The sequence below is a fragment of the Dreissena polymorpha genome, chromosome 1 (genome assembly GCF_020536995.1).
Source record: "Dreissena polymorpha isolate Duluth1 chromosome 1, UMN_Dpol_1.0, whole genome shotgun sequence".
In the NCBI taxonomy this organism is placed as follows: domain Eukaryota; kingdom Metazoa; phylum Mollusca; class Bivalvia; order Myida; family Dreissenidae; genus Dreissena; species Dreissena polymorpha.
The window spans coordinates 75,439,478-75,465,739 of NC_068355.1; the positions used below are offsets into that span (position 1 = coordinate 75,439,478).

At 34.7% G+C, this 26,262-nt stretch overlaps 1 protein-coding gene and 1 long non-coding RNA gene across 3 annotated transcripts in view; one reads left to right on the forward strand and one right to left on the reverse strand.

The window, feature by feature from the left end:
• LOC127835780 (uncharacterized) overlaps positions 1 to 25,286 on the reverse strand; it is a 43,948-nt gene extending 18,662 nt beyond the window's left edge. Inside the window, exon 1 of the mRNA XM_052362220.1 lies at positions 24,742 to 25,286. Within this exon, the coding sequence (XP_052218180.1) occupies positions 24,742 to 24,811 (70 nt within the window). The 5' untranslated portion in view covers positions 24,812 to 25,286. The remainder of the gene's footprint in view (positions 1 to 24,741) is intronic.
• Positions 19 to 22,578, forward strand: LOC127835853 (uncharacterized). Of its 2 annotated transcripts, XR_008028563.1 has the most exons (4): positions 19 to 65; positions 19,581 to 19,643; positions 21,874 to 21,957; positions 22,077 to 22,578. It is a non-coding gene; the product is annotated as an uncharacterized LOC127835853 (long non-coding RNA). The 2 variants fall into 2 exon arrangements; XR_008028564.1 differs by lacking the exon at positions 19,581 to 19,643.
• Positions 25,287 to 26,262: the final 976 nt, after the last annotated feature.

A 26,262-nucleotide genomic window follows, 5' to 3' on the forward strand; every position in this document is an offset into this window, starting at 1 on the left:
GTCATACTATTTGAGCCCAAAATGGTCGCCTGCACAGCTGTCAAAACCGGCGTGCCTATTCTAAGGTAAATATTTTGAGTTACAACGTATAGAATTTAAGGACATCCGTTTTTTTTCCAAATGAGTATGCATTTATCTTTCCAATGATGTATAATGATATAGTGGGTCATTGCTTGATCATGGTAAAAATTGATATCGAACTTCAACTAATTTATATGTAATATAGAAGGAAATTAATTGCGCATGCGTAACCTAATTTATTACGCGAATCTGTTTGAACACAACACAATGTACGTCTTAATCATGAGTGGGCGCGTTGTTTACACACATACCTTATCTAACAATACATGGTTATACTGACAGTGTTTTTTTTTCACAAATAGGGGAATGGTGGCGGGGCCCGTCCAAAGGGGAAAAACGCGTCGTTTTTTAGAAAAAGGGGAAAATAATAAAAAAATAACTCTTATATGTTATGATATTTATTATATGAATACACATGTTTGTATGAATGTAATATTCACCGCTGAATTTCTTTGTCCTTTTTCCTAAATATATATCAATGATTTTTTCAACAGTAGTTTCAGACATTTCAGCCTTCATGCACAGTCTCAGTTTTCCTAGCCATATTGAGTCTAATCGGGATTTTTTAATCAATAAAATGGCAAATTTGAGCATTTTTTTTAATAGAATAGACCAAAGTGGAATGTTTTTATTAACAAATATTGACACAATATAGATACATCAGGCCTTTTCCTGACCATTTTGGGAAAAAAGGCAATTTATATGAAAAGTCCAGTTTTGGGAAAAAATAATTTAATCTTTATAAAATCCAAAAACATATTAATTTGTTATATACTTTGTTAGTTGCTTATGAAATAAATTTGAGACATATTAATCATTAGAGAGTTCTTTCTAAAAAAAAAAAAAAAAAAAATTTAAACTTCTTTAGAGGATTTTTTCTACAAAATAGGGAAAAAATATATACTCTTTTTGAGGGGAATGGGGCCGAATATCGGCCCCGAAATTGCCATAAAAACACTGATACATGTATTTGAAAACTGTAAGTACCCCCGGTACTATTTTTAAGCGAGTTCGGTTAAATAAATTTCAATCATGGTCGGCTTGACGCTCACATTGGGCGGTCTGCACCCTACTTTTTTTGACCTACCTTTTATGCGCTATCAGAGTCTGTTTCAAATTCCGCTAGTATTTTAATTTCAAGTGCAACTTGAAAAACATGATTTATAATGAAGGAGACAAACAGTTGTAAATATAACGCCCTTGAGCGCCAGTTTCGGAACCTAGCGTCAAAACCATGGGCTTATTTTGAAGATTTATGTTTTGGCAAACAAAATACTATTTTCTCGCTGATTTCTTCGTGCTTTTTTATGGCATTTACCAAATGGTGGATAATGAACGTTAAGAGGCAAAAACTTAGTTAAGTTTAGCAACATGTGTGACAAAACGGCACTTACAACTTAATCCATTTATGCCTAGCGTCTAGAAAAAAAGGTCTTGGCAAACAGCGTAGAACCAGATGAGACGCCGCATGATGCGGCGTCTTATCAGGGTCTGCTCTGTTTGTTTAAAGGAATTTCTATAAGAAATATTCTAAATATAGAAATAAATATAGTAGACATCCATAATTTTGGAAATAAATTGAGCCAATTTAGTAGGATGGGAGAGTCCACTAGACATATATGGGTTAAAGTTGTCCTGTCATACACTAATGTTTGTAGTTACTTCAAGTCTAAATAAGGTCAAGTTCAGCATAAAATTACTAGCGCGTAATATTGGTGGATCGGAAATAGTAATTAGCAACAATTTTGTAGGTATTCACGCGTTGTATCAAATGCTATTGCTTCTAGACGAAACGATTATATGTATGTAACGTACTTTTATAGCAAGACCATTTTATTGATTTTTTTAATTATATTAATTTTATTTATTTCAGTAAATCCACGGTTAAATCACCACTGGATAATATGCATATATTAAAAATACCTATAGTAAACGCTCAAAACATATAGTGGCAGAAAGATTATGTAAGTGGTACCGGTTATATGGTATTATTGATCAATGCATTGCGAATTACAAATGCTTCTTTTATATTTTTAGACAAATTGCAAAGGTCGTTTTTATCGTTTGATTATGCAATCATTAAAACAATCATGAAATCGAATCTCATCTTCGGGGACATCAGACCTCGCTCTGCTTGGTTCCATTTTTTTACGCTTGACGTGCTAAAATGGCTATAGCTTTGTTGACAAATTATTTAAATATAAAGAGTTCATTTACATTATGAACAAGATGTGTTTGTCAGAAACACCTTGTCCCCTTCTGCGCCGCTTTGAATTTTTGTTTTTTTGTTTGACCTTTGACCTTGAAGGATGACCTTGACCTTTCACCACTCAAAATGTGCGTCTCCGTGAGATACACATGCATGCCAAAAATCAAGTTGGTATCTTCAATATTGCCAAAGTATTCATAAAATGAGCGATTTTGGCCACATATATTTGACCTCTGACCTTGAAGGATGACCTTGACCTTTCACCACTCAAAATGTGCGGCTCCATGAGATACACATGCATTCCATATATCAAGTTGGTATCTTTAATATTGCTAAAGTATTCATAAAATGAGCGATTTTGGCCACATATATTTGACCACTGACCTTGAAGGATGACCTTGACATTTCACTACTCAAAATGTGCGGCTCCATGAGATACACATGCATGCCAAATATCAAGTTGCTATCTTCAATATTGCAAAAGTATTCATAAAATGAGCGATTTCGGCCACATATATTTGACTTCTGACCTTGAAGGATGACCTTGAACTTGACCTTTCACCACTCAAAATGTGCAGCTCCATGAGATACACATGCATGCCAAATATCAAGTTTCTATCTTGAATATTGAAAACGTTATTGCAAATGTTAAAGTTGGAGCAAACAGACCAACGTACAGACCAACAGACAGGGCAAAAACAATATGTCCCCCACTATAGTGGGTGGGGGACATACAAATATTGGAAACAATAAATTGAATCGGATGACATTGACAAATGTGCAGTTAAAACAAACTAATATAATCATCCCACGTGTTACTGGTAGGCATACAAATTCTCACAAATGAACGAAAATGTTATACATTAACCTTACATTATATACAACACGATATGCACTTTATGATAGTGTGCCTTCATTATTTGAACATAAGATACATATATAAACATTTTTTCCGACATGGTATGATTAAATATATATTTTTACTGACAATACAAATTCTGCAGTTTTTGTTCAAAATTGCGTTTTACTGTAAAAATGCATTTACAATCAAAATGAATGCTTTAAGATAGAAAGAGCATGTTGCACTTGCTTGCCTACAACAACTACACAGTGGGTTAAGTAACCTTTCGGGTTGGTTTGCAATGTGTTGTTTTTTCCGTTAAAAATCGGGTCCGCTATTCGGCCCAATTCCCAATGGAGAAAGTATATATTTATTCCAAATGGGACTCAAAATTTCCCAATGGAAGAAGGTTTCCCAACATTTTTTTTAAAGATTTCAACATTTTGTTCATCTCCAATCCAGCCATATAAGTTCAACCTTAGAAAAAATAAAACTGACACTTTTCTTTTTTCAATTCGAAGCAAACATTTGCAACAACACTAATTTCCCAATTTTGGTCAAAACGCCGCGAACTTTCCCAATTCAAAGAGCCCCATTCCCAAAATGGTGAGACAAAACACTGGTTTGCATGTGCATCCTTATTTGTTAGTTTTCTGTAAATGTAACAATCACGTGTAATTGTTCAAGTTGTACAACTAAACTATAATTATTATGTTGTGTTATGTTCCGTAAGGCATTCTTATCATGCATGTAACGCCCTTCTTGCAATCATAACATAATGAACGCGGAACTGACAGCGTAAACATGGTGAACATATGAAGATATCTATTGGACATGTGTGACCTACATAGCCGATATTGTGTATGTATGTTCATCAAAGCATGCTCGTTAAATTACCATATGTAAATAAATAGCTGTGCGTGGTGTAAACTGCATACCTTTATTTCGTTAAGGTGAAAACCACAATAAAAGTAAGCAATTTGTTTACTTCAGTCAAACATAGAGTTGTGAACATAATTATGAAACAAATTCTCTGTATCGTCGCAAAACTAGTTATATCAGGAGAGTTAATCATGCGACAAACAAGACATTTTTCGCCGTGTCCCGATTGCCTCATCTGAATATTATTTTGCTTGTGATTTACTTTGTTGAGTTCTTATTTGGTTAAAAGTCTTAAGAACATATGTATATACATGTAAATTAATTGATCAATTAGCAAATACGCTACGTGTGGAATTGACCAGTCGCCAAATTATCGATCGCTCCGCCCACATAGTCACGTGGTCTAGTGATTAGAAAACTCCGACAAGCAGATCGCAATTATAGCGGATTACGTGGGGGAGATTCTATATTTGTAATGATGTATTATGCTCTTTTCTATAAAATAAATTATTAAAGCCTCACACTAAACTAAACTGCTTTGTAAAACGTTAATACAATCATAAAAACTTTAGAGAGAAATGGCGTAATCAAAATAAATGAGTTAACGGCAGACAGACTATCAGAAACGTTTCTTATACATATTATATAGGGAGGTGATGAAAATCCGTTGTAAAAATGAGCATTTATTTCATATTGATTTTGAACTTGTATTCAACCGTCTGACAGTGAACCCGGTGGCTATTCATATATAATTTTGAAAATATTTTTATTAAATTCAAATGACATATCCATATCATGATGGGTTTTTTGTTTATTAAAAATGTTTAGATCTTTGTTTTATTGTGTTATTTTTAAAAAGACACCGATTTTTTTTTATTTAGATATAAACTAAATTTTTATTGTAACCATAATTTATTACAGGCCTGATTTCGTGGTTTCATTAACAGATAGTCTAATATGCATTTTATTACATTTATAATGCGAACCTGTTACATTTGCATTTGCTTATTTATAACAAGATGACCCTTATATGTTAATTGTAATTTTCACATTTCTCCCCGTATCAATATATGTTGTATTAGAAATTTTGTTGTTGTAATATAAGCCGTACATTTTACACTTGAAGTCGCTTTAAGCTGGCTAAGCCGCGTTGAAATCACCTTTTTGTTGTTTTTACTTTAGTTAAAACAATATTTAAGTTAACAATTTATAATGATTTCCCTTGTTTATGATCCACAGAAAATAAATATATAATTGGAAATCATTTAAGTAATTAAATAGTTTTCTTTTCTTGTGTACAGTACCTAACAATGCCTTAATGTTCCTTCATTCTGAGATCCACGCAACATACTGTTATTTATTAATCATCGACAATTACGCTGAGATTAATAAGCACGTGTGGCAATTATTATGTTGCCCAAACTGCTTTATAATATTGTGCATCAAACGGTATAACACGTTTTATAGAACACACACCTGGTGTGGTTAAACTATTTATTGTGTTTGTTTTCTCATTACTCGTTCATTTGTTCAAGAAATAAAGATAAAATAAAAACCTTTTATAAAGTATGTATAGCACCTACAATTTTGAATAATGATCGAACAGTAATGATCATGCATTTGATATAAAATCTGTTTAAACTCTTAAAAAGTGCGTCCATTCCATATGTACAACACGCTTTGTTTGTCGGACAAAATGGCGGCCAGATAAGCGTTGCTGAGGGGTGTGTGAAAAATCGATATCTGATTGGCTGATCGACAAAATGTGGGCGGAGTTGGCGACTGGTCAATTTCTAAGTTGTTTCCCAATTAAATATATAATTGCTTTAAGTAAATGTTTGTGGCTCTGATTATAAAACAAAGTATAATTAACTTATTTATTATGTATTTAAGCGACTGATATCATGAAGCGTGTGCTTTTTTCAATGCAAACAAAAGCTGTCTCCATAGTATGACATATGCCCCCGATACACGATTTGATAGAAGTAAACAGCATTTTTCGAAACCTAAGCGCATTTTTCGAAACATAAACGCAGACCCCAAGTTCAAGGTCAATGTCAAAGTGGTCAAATATGTGTGCGTATGTAAAGGCCTTGTCCATATACACATGCATACCAAATATGAATGTAACATCTGAAACGACATAGAAGTTATGGGCATTTTTCGAAACCTAAGCGCTAAGTGTGACGGACGGACGGACGAACAGACGGACAGTGCGATCACTATATGCCCTCCTTCGGGGGCATAAAAAGGAAGAAATAGCAACAGTATATATGCCAGTTATTTTGTACTGAACAAGAACACAACATCAAATTGGCCAACGAGTGATAATCGAACTGGGTAATGTATAACAGTCAAAGCTAGATTTGGGTTTGTCGAAGACTGCTTCATTTTTATTTGTGCAACGCTCACCAATAATACAGACGCAATTTTTGCAAATCAGTATGGGCTAAGCTACGGTAGGAACCGTAACCCGTGACTGTCTGTGTGGATAACTTCATTAAATTTAAGCAGACGACGAATGCTAAAAGCGTCTGCTCTAACCACCGCATCTGTCTGTTCTCACTGGTACACAACATGTACATAGTGTGTATTTAACAGCTTGTAAGACAACGTTGGTCAGTCTAGTGTTTATCATTGAAATATGTACATATTGGCTGCTTTCAGGGAAAACGGGACTTAATGCATGTCAAATAAGATTAGCATGTGCACACTGATTAGCTGTATCAATGATTTGAAGAAAAAAACAACACATCTCGACCTGTGTTTTTAGACGCACTCTTTATAAATTTGAATGGGCTGTGGTCATTTCAAACTTAAGATATAACAAGCTATAACATAATTTTGAAAACTGAGTTGCGTCTAAGATTATACAACAGCGAACAAATTCAGTACCTTCAGCGCTTTGATTTTGTAAGGGAGATGGCAAGTGAAATCCAAACAGACAGAGAGAAAAAAATCTCTGCTTGTTCTTTGCAAACAACATGTTACAGAACTTGTCGTAATATAAATTTGAATAATCGGATTTTTAAAGTAAAAAACACAATTTTAAATGTATAACATATAAAGTATCACTAGAATTCGATAATGTATTGTAATAATGAGGGTTGATACAAAAACGCCATTCCTCCGCGGACCTTTTTTCCAAATAAAGGTGCCGATAAAGTGTTCATAACCAAATGGCGATACAATCTTATTGTAATATGTGAGTTACATCCTATGTATTTCAGTTAGATGCTCCCGGTGAAATATCGACGAATGTTTACTTAAGATAGTAAAATCAAATGTATCGTGGTACACATACTGATACAACGCCTCCAGCTGTAGTCACATACTGAGTTAATGAAACGCTGAACACTGTAAAGTACAATATCATTACATTTGCACAATAAAACTTTTTTCAGCTATTAACCCATTTATGCCCAGGGTCTAAAAAAAGGCCTTGGCAAACAGCGTAGACCCAGATGAGACGCCGCATAATGCGGCGTCTCATCTGGGTCTGCGCTGTTTGCTTACAGAAATTTATGTGAGAAATATTCTAAATATAGAAATAAGTATACTAGACATCCCTAATTTTGAAAATAAATTGATCAAATTTAGAAGGATGGGAGAGTCCACTAGGCATAAATGGGTTAAGGTAAGATACTCACGAGTTAAATCATAGAAATTCTATTTCTATATATACGGATATTTCAATTGATCCATTAATCAAGTAAGAATTATACAGTCGTAGATTTTTCACCTAAATTGGAAACGTACTTTGTTTACACCGACATTCATTCAAATTAACTGTTTCTGCTTCAAAGGGCTATGATTCAACAACAAAAAATGTATCAATGTCTATAGGCTAACTATAAACATGCCATCTCAGACCCTCCATCGTATTTCAAAAAGAGCTCAGAGTTTGTATGTACGCATCTATTCCCTCTTTGCCGCTTGCATTATTATTTCTGTGTAATTTTAGATAAAAGTTTACAAGCTTACAATGTAGTATGTTATGTTAAAATTATTGCAGAGTAATTAAACTCTATAACCAATCCATGTAAGCATATGAGTGCAGTTCATATTGCCACAGACACGCACTACTAATTGGCAAATAATGATATCATCGTTTCTACAAGGAAAAATATGTTTATGGTAATTAAACCGCTACTTAACATCATTATTAACAGTGTTTAATGTTTTACTTTTGCTACATCGGTATGAACATTATCGCACATGTTGCAAAACACTGTTAATAGTTCAAATAACATTTATTTACGAACATTACATTGCCACAAGCCTTCGTGCATCTTAGGAAGTATAATTAACCAGTCTTATTGTAAAGCCATATTAACACACATCGTATAAACGGTCAGTATCGTATAAACGGTCAGTACGTGTAAATGGACGCTTTAGTTCAATTAAAAATACATTATTGTCAGCCGCGCTGAGCGAGAATGAACAGAGGAAAAATGACATGATCTTTAATTGTTAGGAAATAGCATTTTCACGCGAGTTGTGTATCGTATTATTTCTTGAAATTTAACACAGCATTTGTAAAAATATTGCAAGATTTGTACAGTTCCAGAAATGAAATTCATTTCTGCGTTTAACAACACCAAGTTCATAGATATTTTATGGTGAAAATGTTGTGGTTTTTTTCGTTATAATTTGATTATTTTTCATTCAAAATTTTACTAATTAATATTAAAGCCACACGCTAACCATCTATAGTTCTGTTTGCTTCCATCATGAGTTGAAAATCTGCACGCGCACTACAAGATCATTTTTTCATCGGCAACCTCATTTTTCCATTTAAAAAGAGTTGATGTAAAAAGGCAATTCTTAGTGTATAGAAATCAACTAATAAAGGTTTGACTGATTCGTCAAAGAAAGTCTACATGTGTACGTCAATTTCTAACAATAATTTAAAGAACAATACAATTTTAGCTAGATATATAGGTAAGCTGGGAGATGAGCAATGCATTGTTGTACAAAAACAGTTCTGGATCAACTGCCAGTGTTCCTACTAGAATGTTTTTGTTTGGGGGTGCGCGAAAAGTGGGCACATTAAACGTCCCCTAATGAAATAACCCAAGACGCTCTACCAGGTGGTTAAGAGATGAATTACTAGTGAATTTACTACCTCTGGGTCCAGTATAACTACCTCCTTAAATGCGCAAGTGGAGTGGTTATTGAATTGTGAATATTTCAACCATTTGCAAACAAGGTTGAGTAATAAAATAAGACTCAAGTGCTTGAGCTTCGTGCTAATTTTTTTTTCCTCCAACATTTTATTTGTGGACGATTGTTTAATATGTTTGATAAAATAGGTTAAAACAAGAGCAAATGTCACGACGACCTGTATAATTTACATCAAATATTATCATTAGCTGTTATTTAAATCGGTAAACTGATAATTTGCAATAATCTTGCGGAGTCTTGGTTCATTTTAGGGCAGCTCATCGTTCCGGTTCGTCGCCGGTATTGACCGGACAGCCCGTGGTGCGACCTAAATGGCCACATACTAGTACATGTGCTGAAATGACCTGCCCGTTAACGTGTGTTTGTTCCGCCAATAGTTTATGTAAACATTATTCCGCATCGCCCACAGCGTTTGTCGATGCATTATGTTAAGGTTAATTTTCCACGGTTAAAGATCAATCGGACATTGCACGTGACACCCGGTCATGGTCTTTAAAACAACAACACCCATCCGTATTCCAGTATAACCACACATACTCAGGCCAATCTCAAACACCGTTTCCATGTTTTTATAATTAACGTGCCCCGCTGGAAGTATGTTTGTCTCGTTTATTAACATTATCAAACACAGATTGTGAAGTTGAAATATAGATCTATCTTATCTAAGCAAGCATGGTACAAAACAGGCGACTACAGAATATAAGCTAGGCCAAATTGTAAACAATATAATATTAATTTTATAAGCGTAAATCAATCAACAATCAACCAGTCTAGCATGAGAAGACTAACATTATGCTATGAATAGTAAATTAGTTTGTTGCTTAAAACGCCCCAATATACCAAACATCTTTCGAGCTATTGTTTGTTTACACATACTACATGTAGTAACAACGCCGCTTTTTTCACGCCGATGCACCTGGCATCCTTAGCTTAAATTAAGCTGTTTCTGCTTCAAAGGCCTATGATTCAACAACTGAAATGTTAAGTATGTCTATAGGCTAACTATAAACATGCCATCTTTAACCCTGACACGCATTTCAAAAGAGTCCGGTGTTTTTGTCCATCAAACAGCTCTTTTAATGTTGAACTTTCATTTTGTCTGTTCAAACTAAAAACATGGTAGCATGGTCGTTTTCACGGCGATACATAATCACTCCATATTACTTTTATTAAGTGCATATTAAAAGCATAATGTCAAAATGTTCTTTTCTTTTTCGAAAAAAAAACCGCATAAATTCATATATCAATACTCGGCAAAAACGACAGCAAGATCGTTATAGAAATGAACAATTACAAGGGACAACCACGTTCATGTTCAATCGAGTCTTGTTGTGACAAAACTGGGCATAATGAATGTGCGTAAAATGTCGTTCCAGATTAGCCTGTGCAGTCCGCACAGGCTAATCAGGGACGACACTTACCGCCTTAATTGGATTTTTGCTAAAAAGAGACTTCATTTAAACGAAAAACGTCATTAAAGCGGAAAGTGTCGTCCCTGATTAACCTGTGCGGATTGCACAGGCTAATCTCGGACGACATTTTACGCACATGCATTATGTCCAGTTTTCTCAGAACAAGACTCAATTACATGAGCCGCATTCTGGGAAAACTGCATGAGCGTTACATGTCTTCCCTGATTAGCCTATGGAGTTCGCAAAAGCTTATCAGGGACGACACTTTACAACTTAACTGAATTTTTGTTTTGAAGAGACTTTCTTTCAACAAAAAACTCCATTAAGCGGAAAGTGTTTTCCTTCATAGCCTGTGTGGACGTCACAAAATAATTGGGGCAACACTTTACGAACATGCATGAAGCCCCGTTTTCCCGAGGCTCATTTTCATTACAATGACTGTATTTTCACAAACTTGCATGTAACTATTATTGACTTATGCTGTCCTGTTGTCAAGTCATAAATTCTAATCAACACACACGTAGTCATTTTCAGTACTTGACAAAGGTTGGTTGGGCAAAATATGACCAAATGGTCAAACGAAAAAAAATGGTAGAATGACCACTTGACATGATTCACAATCTCTTAACATTTATTGCTATTTTATAGTTGGGAGGGAGCTTGTTGTGTTTGTCAATCAATAGTATGGACTTGCAATGGCATTGGTTTGTCAGGTACGAAACTGCTTCTTAGAAGACATTCATTCAACGTTCCTGAACTGAAGTTTGCGTATGGCCATGCTTTAATCCACACATTAAATTTATGTCATAGTACATTTAAGTCTGTAGTCAATTTAAAGCCAAGTTTAGCGTTTAGAGCACATTATACATTTGACATAAAGTTTTCTTGCATGAACAAATGCGCAAGAAGTGTTTAAGTGTGTAAAACGTATGATTCAATTGTTCAACCGTTATGAAACTTTTTTGCAGAAATGCATGAAAAATTACAATATATTCAGGAAATAAACTAGAGATTTAAATGTTACGGTTTTATTCCTGCAAAAAGAAAGTCTTAAATCCAACTTTGACCATTTAAGTTCAATGAATAGTCAGCGGAATATTTATTTATTTTCAGAAAATATCAGATGTGCACTTATATTGAGATAAAGTATTTAAGAGTAACTTATGAATTGCATACATATTATATATAAATTTTGAAATAGTCCCCTGTTATGGGAACACTGCCCTTCATACATGAGAGTTAAGTGTCGTCCACTGCCCAGGCTTTCATGGACGACACTTGCTGATTTTATTTTTTTTCTTCGAGAGGAAAATTTAATGAAAGCGGAAAGTATCGTCGCTGATTAGCCTGTGTAGACTGAACATGCTAATCTGTGACTACACATATAGCACAGACATTAAGCCACGTTTTCCAGAACGAGGCTGATATATAAAGGCTTTATCACGATGATATATATAAACAAGACTATTGTCAAGCAATATAAGTCCCCTATCGGCTCCACCATTTTCAGAAATTCCACCATTTTCAGATTTATATATATATATATATATATATATATATATATATATATATATATATATATATATTTATATATATATATAAATATATATATATATATATATATATATATATATATATATATATATATATTTGTTGCCATAGCAACCAGAATTTTTGACGTAGGAACAAAATGAAACTAGAGCTTTGTCACAGACGTGACGAATACCCCCATATGCCGCATTGACACATAATATTTTGCATGTCGTCTTCACAAAAAACAGCGGACACCATGCTCATTTTTTAAAACGCACTAAAAGACCCATTGACCTAGTTTTTGACCCAGAAAAGCCAATGTTCTAACTTGGCCTTAACATCATCTCCATCAAACTTCTGACAAAGTTTGGTGAAGATCGGATGTAAAGTACTTGAATTAGAGAGCGAACACCATGCTGAATGTTAAAAAACGCACGATCTAGTTTTAGGCCCGGAATGGCCCATGTCCAAACTTGTCCTAAAGATCATTTAGATAAAACTTGTGACCAAGTTAGGTGAGGATTGGGTGAAAACTACTTGAATTAGAGCGCGGACAACATGGTGTGGTTTAAAACGCACTAAGATACCCCGTGACCTAGTTTTTGACCCGGCATGACCCATATTCAAACTTGACCTAGAAATCATCTAGATACAACTTCTGACCAAGTTTGGTGAAGATTGGATGAAAACTACTTGAATTAGAGAGCGGACAACATTGTGATGTTTAAAACGCACTAAGTGACCCCGTGACCTTGTTTTTGACCCGGCATGACCCATATTCAAACTTGTCCTAGACATTATCAAGATACAACTTCTGACCAAGTTTGGTGAAGATTGGATAAAAACTACTTGAATTAGAGAGCGGACAACATGGTGAGGTTTAAAACACACTAAGTGATCCCGTGACCTAGTTTTTGACCTGGCATGGCCCATGTTCGAACTTGACCAACACATCATCTAGTTACACTTCTGACCAAGTGTGGTGAAGAACGGATTTAAACTACTTGAAATAGAGCGCGGACACCATGCTCAATGTGTAAAACGTACTAAGTGACCATGTGATCTAGTTTTTGATCTGGCATGGCCCATGTTCGAACTTGGCCTTCAGATCATCTTGATAAAACTTCTGACCAAGTTTGGTGAAGATCGGATGAAAACTACTTGAATAAGAGAGAGGACACCATGCTGAATGTTAAAAAACGCACTAAGTGACCCCGTGACCAAGTTTTGACCCGGCAAGGCCCATGTTTGAACTTGGCCTTAAGATCATCTAGATACAACTTCTGACCAAGTTTGGTGAAGATCGGATGAAAACTACCTGAATTAGACAGCGGACATGTTGAATGTTTAAAACGCACTTAGTGACCCCGTGACCTAGTTTTTGACCCGACAAGGCCCATGTTCGAACTTGGCCTAGAAATCATGTAGATACAACTTCTGACCAAGTTTGGTGAAGATCGGATGAAAACTACTTGAATTAGACAGCGGACACTTAATACGGACCGACAGACAGACCGACAGACCGACCGACAGACCGACCAACCGACCGACCGAAAAGTTCACTCCTATATACCCCCTAAACTTCGTTTTTGGGGGTATACTGACGTGCATAATGTCCATATTGCCATCTATCCATGTTTCAAGTTTCATGAAATAATATTAAGAACTTTATCGCAGGATCCAGAAAACCACCGTTTCAGCAGTATTTTTAGTCTTTTTTGTTGCCATAGCAACCAGAATTTTTGACGTAAGAACGAAATGAAATGACGTGCATAATGTTCATATTGACATCTATCCATGTTCCAAGTTTCATGAAAAAATATTTCTAAAGTTATCGCAGGATCCAGAAAAGTGTGAAAGACAGACAGACTGACTGACTGACTGACGGACTGACTGACTGACTGACTGACTGACTGACTGACTGACTGACTGACTGACTGACTGACTGACTGACTGACTGACAGACAGACGGAGCGCAAACCATAAGTCCCCTACGGTGAAACCGGTAGGGGACTAATAAAGGCGAAATGACATTCTGACGAAAATCATCCTCTTGAATATATTATATTTAGGTAACATTGTTAGGCTATTATCTTAAGGTCAGATTTCAAACTCCCAGAATGAACAGTAAGGTCAACCATGACAGCACTAATTACCACAACATAGTGGTGTACGAATTCGGTGATGTGTACATCTTTGTAGTGTGATGACAAATAATAAATTATTAGACACGGTGAGAACAAATAAACAAGGTTCATCCTATAAAAAAAACGCTATACGCCAATGCTATAAAGAAAACCCAGATGTTAACTATATATTAGCGGATATCACGGGAAAAAGCATATTAATGAACATTATTAATCAAACCGAAGAATAATTTGCTATTTACACACTTGAATTGGAAGGACAGTAGCGAGGATGTGACACTGATAGGCGACACGGTTTCTTTATGACACAACAAGAACTAATGAAAATCGTACACAAGTATGGCCTAATAAGACAAACGCCATGGATTTTGTGACCATTAAACCCATTGCGTAATTTGAACTAGTATTTGCTACATATGTTTAAAACAGCAGGCATGTGGTTTTTTACAAGATGAACATAAGCGAATATTTTAAAAGCTTGTCTTCTTAAAAAATAGAGTTTCATTAAAATGCGCATATCGCAATAATAATAATAATATCTTAATTTAGTATTCGCAGCATACATCATAATCAGTCATCGTGTTTTGCAATTCAAGGACAGTTAAGTCGGAGGAAGCCTGTGTATACATTCATCTCGTTCTGAGAAAACTGGGTTAAATGCATGAACATAAATTATCGTCTTCCCAAATTAGCCCGTGCAGTCCACCTATGCTTATCAGGGACGACACTTTCCACTTGTATGGTATTTTTTTCGCTTGACAGTAGGCTCTTTTGAGCTAAAATTCTAAATCAGGAGGAAAATGTCGTCCCGGACTTAACCCATGTATGCCTAGCGTCTAGAAAAAGGCCTTGGCAAACAGCGTAGACCCAAATGAGACGCCGCATCATGCGGCGTCTCATCAGGGTCTGCGCTGTAAGCTTAAAAGAATTTCTGTTAAGAAATATTCTAAGCATAGAAATAAATAAACTAGACATCCCTAATTTTGAAAATAAATTGATCCAATTTAGAAGGATGGGAGGGTCCACTAGGCATACACGAGTTAAAATGCTAATCCTGGACTTCAACCATACATGTATATTTTGCCTCTCCTAAGGTAAACGAGATTTATTTGTATTTGTGTTAAATATTTATTTTGTTGTTGTGTGTATCAACATTGATACGTTGCAGTCTTCCATAGATTAGACTGATGAATTCAAAAACAAGGCCTATTTAAAAAAGATTATTTGTTTGTACTATTATCATTTATAGTAAGCGCTTTATTTTGAATGACGGTACTTTATTGCATATTTTGGACTTCAAACGGCTATAAAAGGACGAAAACATATAAAATCAGGTCAAGATAAGAATGATTCAAAGCGATAACATTATAGCTAAAAGATGCAGGCTAAAATTTCCAAGAGGCGTTTATATTTTCCGCTCCATTGAAGGTTTAATACCGATGTTTTAAAATGGCGCATATATTTTTCGCTTCAACGAAGGTTTCATATTGATTATTTGCATTCGCGTTTATATTTTCCGCTTCAAACCACATTCGGTATTTTATACGTTCACCCGTCATACAAATTTATCCACGTCCAAATAGTTCGTATTGCATAACGCGACAAACCATGATAAAAAAGCAACATTTTAACGCACCAGTTATTCAAGTTTTTTCTTGATTGGCTTGATTTTGGCAACAAATAAATGGTACATTTAATCAGTTAAATACGAACAAGTGTTGTTAAACGCTCCTTGCATTTTATGATCTTAGGCAATTCTGTTTGAAAGCGTTCGTTCATAAATGGCTTACAAGTACCCATAAATCTAGGGCACAACATGAATATTAGGATTGAGTTTCAATATGTGAATTAAAACCAAACAAAACAAAACAAAAAAGTGCTCTTTTTACGAAAAACATCAAATAAGGTTATATATTATTGGCAATGATATCGACCATAACCGTAGTTTAGTGCAGATATTTAATCCTTTCGGTAACAATAACATTTGTAATTTTATTGGAAAATCACGATAATAACATTATATTCATTGATAAGTTAATGAAATTCGTGTAGTGTTACATTTAACGTACTGACAAGTGCTTCATTAAAGCCATATCTTAGATGACATGTTAACTTTTATTTAGAGCAAAATGTATACTCAAACTGAGAACTTGCATAGTATTAAACTTCAATTTTCAAGCACCCTGTCCCACATATATAATGCAAGATTCACGGTACTCATGGTCAGAAACTCGTGCTTTGATCAAACATAGCTCATTTAGAGAAGATCGGGTATGACGTAGAACATTTTTGAAGTGTGACAGATCTATCCGCATTGCGTACAAATATTTCTGCAGGTGATTTATTCTCTCTGAGATGTGATTACCTCGGTTCCAATGTCGCTTTGTACAGCTTAATTTAACTCGCGTCATGCAAAATGGGTCTAATTTAATGGGCGTCCTGCGCGCTCGCGCAGTCTGGACAGGAAGTTCCATGTCCGCTATAAAGTAACGCAATGTCTAGTTGTCTCATTAGAGTACAGCCTTACTCATGGCCAGACTGCGCATACGCTGGTCAATTGGCATAAGACGCATTTCTATTTTTGCAATACGCGGGTCAACTATAGAAAACAATTATCGCATGTCAACTTATATGTTCTTATGAATATTTTATGTCAATCTTCGCGATTACTCAAATAGGAATGTAAGGGTGATATAAGTTTGTAAAATCAAATATTCTTTAATTATTCGCTTCATGAGCAAAAGTTATTTGAAATATATCTAAATAAAAGTGTGCTGTTCATGATTTATAAATATGAAAAGCAGTTAATAATTGTCTCAGTATCGCGTCATAAGCAAGTTGAGGACGAGAACGTAACAAGACTGAGATTGGTTATGGTTACAGTATACTAAATAATCGTTTCATGTAGGCTGTACTCTCTAAATTTTTTTATCATAGTTGACTCGAAGGCATGTTTTACATCTTAAACTATTGTTCGGGTTTTATCTTTCGGAGATAATGGTAGGGCATGAATTGGTATCCACTTCTGAACCCCTGAAATATGATAAACTTGGAGACTATGGTAAAGTATTGCACTGAAAAAAGTGACATTCCACTAAGAATCGGCCGAAAAAAAAGTGGCAAAAACAATCGATTTTGATTTGCGTCAAGTTCTTTCTTGCATTGAACATGGCATATCTTTTTTATTGCATAAATCGATTCCGCTTAGAATGGCCTTTAAGAAAAGGTATGGTACCATTATGGGGGTCTTTATGTGAAAAATGTTGCATTTATTTTCGCTTAAAGTTGTCGCTTTTACATTGAATTATATAGGGAAACTATTTAGTATATTATGACCTTATACAGTCACGAGACAAAACTAACTTCAATGCTGAAGAGGTAATATATAATACAACACGTATAAACTTGTTTTACGAAAAAACATAAAGAAATCGAGTACAGATGAAAAGTATGGAATATATGGGATGCGCCAATAAGTTCGTCCATGGGGCCATTAATGTAATCCCTTTAGAAAACGCAGTTTACATCCTGGAATTCGACCTTTTAGAACCTCACTTTATTTACTTTCGATTCTATAGTCCAAGTTCCTTTTCCAAACATTTGCTTATTGATTATATGCACTTCACCAACAGTGCAAATATTGTTTCGCAAATATTCTTCCTGTATCTTGATATCAGCCCTATCAAAATTTAATACGGGCGACGCAACTGTTATCTGGATGCATAACGAAATTACCAAGCCTGTATTAAAGGGATCTTTTCACGGTTTGGTAAATTGACAACATTGAAAAAAGTTGTTTCAGATTCGCAAATTTTCGTTGTAGTTATGATATTTGTGAGGAAACAGAATTACTAAACATTTACCATAGTCCAATATAGCCATTATATGTATCATTTGACGATTTGAAAACCTAAAAATTATAAAGCGTTGCGACGCGAAACGATTGAATAATTTGGAGAGTTCTGTTGTTGTCGTTTAAATTTACGAAACTACGAAGATTGCTTATATAAGGTATAAAATACCTACACCGTGTTTACCCGGCGGAATAGCCGAGAGGGCTAATACGTTTTTACTTCAGACTATCTCCAGGACTCTGGGGGGTCACTGGTTCGAGCCCTGGTACCGGCTACTTTTTTTCCTTTTTTAAAATTTTATTCTTGATTTTTTACTGGAGCTTTCAAGATCCAATGTTTACATTTATCAATATAAAGCATTTAATGACAAACTTTAAAATATGCCAAAATCTGTGAAAAGGCCCCTTTACCCTCTTGTACCCTTGCTAAACTCTACTAAGTTGTACGTTGTTTTAGTGATATAAGCTACGTGTTTTCACAACAGATTATTGATTGTGTGCCTGAATTTAAGAATAATTAAAAACACGGATTGTTATCAACATGCCTTTTAAGAACAATATGGCGTATCAACTGCAATGCGCAAAACAAGGTAACGATCTGCGGGTGTTGACAACCAACACACAAAATACTGTCCCTAACATGTATGTCACCTGCAGTCACGAAAATTCAAATCCCATCATCTTAAAGATCAAATATATATTATATTATAAGGCCCATACGTACTAGCTACGATATAAATATTTATAAAAAATAATTAGATCTAATTTGTTTATGTTTTTTTATTTTGATGCAAAACATTTACTTCGTCATGTATTTCTGAACAAATGATTGGCAGCTTACATGTTTACACTTAGCACTTTAATGTTAGAATATGTGTCCAGTCATAAGAGAACACTTGTCACTGTTTTAAAGAAACTTGGGACTTCGCTGCTAAGATAATAAATCGCTGTCTTACAACTGTATCAAAATTCAGAAATTGTCAAACGTAAGCATGCTTTTACCACGTTATTCAATTCATAAAGTAGCGTATTACGCGATACTTACATAGTCGTTGGAGTGAATTGCATTAGGGTTGATCGTGTAATGTGATATACAATGTGATATACAAACAGTGTTTGTTTTGACCAAAATAACAGCCTTTTATAGGCTGTTTCCCGATTGAAAAAAAAGTAAAAAAGGCTGTTTCCCAATGGCAAAAAGTAACATTTCCCCCAATAATCTGGCCAAAATTTCCACAAATATAAGTCAAACTTTTAAAATAAACACATTAATTTGTTTATTGAGTTTATCATACAGCAGTTTAATTTCTTTATAATATAGATTTTAGAGAGCAGTTAAATATGCATTTATAAACAATTGGTATACTGGATTTATAATAATTATAATAATGCTTAGTTTTTCCCAATTTCATGGTCTATCGCGCTTTTTTTCCAGTCAAAAAGGCACCGGCTGTACAAAATGAAGCGAAAAAAATCACTGACAATATTACAAAAACAGGTAAATTAACGGTATGAAAGAACTTATTACCAATGGGTTACGTGTGGTTATTCTGTCTAGCGGGCGAAATATTTTGTTTTTGATTATGTCCATGTCCAGGCATATTGAAAAACGCGATTATTATAACAACTCACGTATGTTTTGAATAAACTGATATGAGATTACACAAAACGAATATTAACACGCGTGGTCGCGTGATGTCAACAAGCCTTAAACTCGCGAATTTCCGTTCGATATTTCTTACTTTTTCTGCGCCCATTATAAAATCTGAAACGTCAAACAAAACAACGAATATATGTAGGATTGACTTCACACTTCGTGTTTTAGTGAGTGCAATATGAAATGTGCATTCAGAGCTCCAGATAAGGTTTTGTGAAATTCTTAAATTACTACCAGATTTTCAAAAAGAATTCTTAACTCTGAAATTTTATTCTGAAGGTTACTACTAAGTTTTGGAAAATAATTCTTATTTTTTCTAAATGACCTAAAAATAAATAATAATGGTTATTTTCATGCAAAAAAAATTAAAATAAACATACTAGCAACTTTATTTATACGAGTTCAACAGTGTCTTTTCAGTATTATACAATTTTATTTTTCAAATACCTTCATATGCCAAAACTGTGCTTACATTGCATGCCTTAGATGATTTTTTTTTACATTTTTCACAATTAAAACAGGTCTCCCCTTCAATCTTTTCAACGATTAGCCACGGGACTTGTCCCTTCCACTCGTTCAATGTTTTTTTTTGTGTTTAAGTTTGGACCCGTCGTGTCGCGTTTTTGTTTAGCTTTTCCGACTGTGTCGGCAACTGAACATACAACATCGTATAAGATCTTTTCTATAATGTCTTTCTAAACATTTAACTTTGGCTGACTTTGCGTACAATATGTTAAAAGAGTGTTTTTGGACGTTTTGCAGTTTTTTAGGACGCTCTCTGGGCGCCGCCATTGTTTTTTGACAGATAGACTGTATACGCCGCTTTTATTGGAAAAAATGCGCTTTGTTAAACAAACCCGATAACCATTCTATATAAGCACCGCAAAGATCTTTAAAACGCGAAAAGAACTCAATAAAAATCGATACGAAACGATGTAAAAATAATATTCGTAACTTGATTTTGTAATTCTTAATGGTACAAGATTTTAAAATAAATACGTAACGGACTTGAAAATAAATCGTAATTACGAAAATACGACCCTTATCTGGAGCTCTGGCATTGTTCAACTTCCACAGTTTTTAGAAATCAGCTTGGTGTCGTTTATGGAAACTTGATATTCACGAAATACTGTGTTCGTTTACACTACTATTCAACGCAGAGCTATTAAAAGATCAGTAGCTAATATTTAAGAACACCTTTTGTTTCGAATTGTTAACATAATACAACGTCAAAGACTGTCATCAGTTAAATTAGATTTTCTCTTCGTGTACAATTGACCCCTATATGCGACGTATAATTATGTACTAGAACTTAATAATTATATAAAATAATGCAGACTTTCGTATTTCTTAGCTTCTTTTATTCATTAAAAACACGACGACAAACTGATTGATTGTACACATGTATTTTTAATCTACATCTTTTTGCTGTAAAGATGATTTTTTTTATAATTGAATTTATTCAACCATCATGAAGATCTGATCGAATAGCCCCCACTTCAGCGATTTTTTCTTTTTTATTAAGTACCGGAAAACGACGCTTTCCCAATTAGAAAAACAACTACAAATTTCCAAAGTGCTGTCAAAAAATTCGAAATTGAAGGTTTCTAAAAAGGATATATAAATACATTCAACATTAAGTTAGTTTTCGTATGCAGCTCTTTTGCTTGAACCTAAGTTAATAACTGTTAATATAATATTGACAACTTGATAACAACAAAATTATCAATTTTAAAGTATTTGGGAGCAAAATAATGAATACACCAATTTCCTAATATGAAAACTTCACGACGCGAATTTTCCCAATGTCAAGGTTTATCGCGCACAATTTTCCCAATCGGACTGGTACCGGTACTTTTCTCAATTGGGTTAAAAAAAGTCGCTGCAATTATGGTTTTAACAAAATTGTAATATACATGATGCAATTTTAAATATTACAAAAAGAACTGTGTTACGGTATTTGAATCAGAACAGTTCATTTAAAAGCTAACTTGCATATTTAAACCACGTTGCCACTGCGACGGACATGATTGAGCTTTATTATTACCATGTTATTGCTAATCACTCCTAGGTTGACCACAGGGGACTTTGGATCTCATGGGCAGTTGTGAGGGACGATACTGTAATGAAAGTGCCACGTGACAAGAACTACCACGTAAGTCACATATGTATCTATTGTACATTTAAAATGTTATACTTATCTGTGAATTAATTAATAAATGGGTCAACTGATACATTTGGGTGATTAGGCTGCAGGGTGTTCATTTATTTCAGCTACACTTTATTTCGCCTGTCGTCCTGGGGCCCATCATCACTATTAATGAGGCCGTTTGTAAACAACGTTGAGAGCTCTCGGTAAAAGAACTGAACCGATCTATATGAGATTGGTTTTCGCAATTTACTCCGAATATTACCTGATAAATGTGTGCATAAAAAAATCAAATTTAATTTCATAATTATACTACTTAAAATGTGCTAAGGATCACTTTTTATTTTCACATTATCTTCAATTTAATTTAATTTAAATTGTTATTTTGCAGGCTTTGATATTAGAATAAAGTGATTTTGATTTAAATTTTATGTATTGATTTATCATTGATGCGTGACGCTGGTTGAATCTAGCGAGGGTTGAACTTCAAATTACACATACTATAAAAAGTGATCCTTAGCAAATTTTGAGTAGTATATGTAAAAGGTTGTGTTTTAAGATTTTGTTTTTATGATTATTTGTGCTTCTTTCACCCGCTTGGGTAATTGCTTTAATGGATATTGTTAACCTCTAGCATATTTATTACAAAAACTTTATACTTTAATGTTTTTATCTAGATTGCAATTAAAGCGATAAAAGAGATACAAGTTTATTTATACACTAATATGTTGTGTGTGACAGACGACAGTGGTCATCATTAATCACGGTCTATCACAAAGGTCATTAGAGCAGTCAAAGTAGCCCGTGTCCTGATCTGCGCCCATTAGTGCGTGTGGTCTACTAATCGTGCAAACTGACCTCTCACGCACTTGTGCCCCTCTTCCCTATTGTGGTCCCCTGTCTTTTTAAACCGGCTAAATCCTTCTTGTTTTATCATTCCTAGCGTTTTAAATGGCCTACACAATTTGGTAGTTAAATTTCATCAAAACTGAATTGGTGAGTGACGGACACCGTCTCACTCATAATACACGCATCCTTATTAGGACCCAAACTTCAATCCATATCGCAGTAGAATGCACACCTGATCGATTTACTAAAGCGTGAGATGCTACTTTTGCCCAGGAGGATGGCAAAGCGTTCAATTTGATTTTACGTTTAACTCCATGAAGTTGTAAATCTGCCAGTATTTTTTACGACAGTTTAGCTACGATATTATATCATTAATCGTCTTTTAAGTGGTATTGAGTGTTAGCTAACAGGCCATTATGTTTATGAGATTCATACCTGAAATAGTATGACTTTTGGCATTATAAGATTACGAATTTCAATTGAAAACAGAAGAAAAACAAGATGTTGTGCTCAAGAAACGCATATTCCCCGGTGGAGACCTTTCTAGTGTTTATTAATTTGCAAATTTATATATGTTCCAGTTCAAAAGATTATCAATATCAAGGTGAACATGAGATCACGTAGCACGGGTATTTTTAAAGCGTTCAATATCAAGGTCTACATGAGATCACGTAGCACGGGTATTTTGAAAGCGTTTAAAGCGTCCAAGCAAGCATCACAGCTTTGTAGGACGGCTTTTTGATTTTAGAAGAAACGTGTATATTGTGTTAACGTCAAACGTTCGTACGTACCTACAGAAAACCGAACAAACGAACGAACAGGCTAATCGCTATATGACTCTCGAAAAATGTAGATGCTGGAGGCATAAAACATTCACGCGTTGATTAACAAGAATGTCCACACAACGTAATTAATATCAACTACAGCTGTTGTGGTTTTTGTAACAAATTAGTTGCACAGAAAAAAACGTTTTACATTATTGTTGTAGGCTATACACTGTGGATATGAGCCTGAAAGAATAATAATTGCAAAAAAAGCTTTTTAAGTAAATCCCTTATTATACCCACGCTTTTTGGGCTTCCCTCCTGTGTCTACAATAAGCTAATTCAAAGGAAATTATACAGTTTTAAGGTTCATTTTTAAACGCAATTTCTGGCCCCGGGACATTATCAATCAATAAAGCTGAACGATTTGAAATAAAAATGGCGACCATCCAATGAATTTTACTGTGAAGTTTCATCAAGGTCTGCCCAGGAGTTAACTTGAATATAATTATCCTGCAAATAAAAACACCGCACGCACTGACACGCGGACTTTTAGGCAGGGCCGTCCAGAACCGTCATACGGTTGTTTTTACGCTACCGGTCCGTCAAACAATAGATTTTCAGATTCTGAATGGTTTAAAACACTCATTGTTATGTCGAAAGTGGGAATAAAACGCAAACACGTGTGGGATTTGTGTTAATCGAGCAATTATCAAAATATCAAGACCAGTCAAGGCCGGTCATATTCTGGTTGTAAATCGGTATTGTAAACATAGCTACACGAAAATTTTTAGTCAAGCCCTAATACGTGATGTTTACCGCAAAAGCGTATGTACATTTTCCAATAGGCGTCAGGTAAAATCCAATAGTAATAATCACGTCCTAATAATAGCGCTCGCTTGTAACATACCTGAGCCGAGGCACTCAATCAATAGAATTGCATAGACAGGTTATTATTGTTAATATTTCCGAACATGTAACTATTTATTGACTGTATTCTTAGTTGTGTAATGCCAATTAATAATTCAAAACACTAGATCTTAATTCATAAAACGCTGGTACACTACCAATTGCACCAATATACAGGTTATGTTTACATTCATAACATATTACATGTGTCATTGCCCGAGAAACAAATTTAGTAGAATATTGAAGTATAAACACTGTTTAAACTTACCTGTGTATTTCAGGAACAATCCGAGAACAAGTCCTAAAGTAACTAGGATCTTCGACTCCTTCCAATCCATGTTAATATGTTGTTTGAACAATGTTTTTTTTTGAAAAATCCGCTACTACTCTCATTCACTGAAACATCCGACTGATCAATAACAGACGCTCCTCTTGGTTATCGCTTGGCTTTACATTAAACCGAAACAAGCGTTTGTCCGACTCAAAAGGCGCGCTACACTAGTTTATTGTTCATAGCAATTATTTCAACATTCTATACATAGATGGTGACGTCACTACGTTATTGTCAGTAAGACCGGTGTGTACACAATGATTATTTCAAGTGTTTACATACAAAGGCTGTTGTACACGGTTACACTTTCAAAATGGTTATTAGTACAACAATTTTAATTCCGATTTTTCATAAAGTAATATTTTGAACTAAACAGCTATCAGAGCCCAAATATGTTCCGTGTATAAAATAAACTCCTAAAATTCCCCGTTTCAGTTTTAATGAGTCATTTACGTTGAAGTTGTTTATATAAGTTTGTGACACACAGATAATTGGCTATATCGTTGGACATCATGGCCATGATGTTTATTAATGGGAACATGGAGCAGACGATAACAGTCGTGCTATTATCAGATAAAGCCTTACTACGCCATAAGATTAGAAATTCCTCGAACACAAAGAGGATACATTCGAAACTTGCCTTAACTTTTATTCATAAAAGTTCGGAAGTCTGCTTAAATTTTATAATTTCCTTAATTTAAATCTCACATGGGCACGAAGCTATTGAGATCAGTGCGTCTTTAAGCGTGCGGCGTCAACTTTTAGTTCGTTTCCATTCCAGGGGTTTCGTTTCAGCTTAATCTTGATAAAACTTGGTCAGTTTTCTTTACATTAACAAAATCTAGTCCAGTTTGATTCTGGGGCACTTAGGATGCAAAACTATGGACTAGTTCAAATCTAAGGAAAATACGTGTTACCCATAATCAAGCCACCTTCTTGACTCCATCTCTTCATGAAACTTGGTTAAATCGCCAATCTTGAAAATCTATGCAAAGTTTGAATCTGGGTTAAATGTGGCCACCATGTCAAATCTTAAAACAATCTTACCACAGATACAAAATCTATCAGTCAATTAGCCAATGTCGATAAAAATTAGTAATGATGTTTATCTTTATGATATTAATATAAAGTTCGTATATGGATCAGATGAGTAAATAATACTCGATTAAGAGCCTTCGTCTTATAAACGCATAATAACTTATTAATGTTCAACCTTATTAAAGTGCATCTTTGTCTGCCTGTCCTATCTATATCCAGGCAAATCATTAAGCTGGATCACTTAAACTCAATCAAAGCGCGGGAGGCATTGCGGCCGTTCGCCTATGTCTAAATGGAGAGTACTGTTATACCACTTTTTGATGTAAACGCAACTACGGTCTTCAAAACCAAAGAGCGTTCGCTTTTGTCGATACCACAGTCAGAGTGCGTTGAAGTGGTGTTAACATATTGTGAAACGCT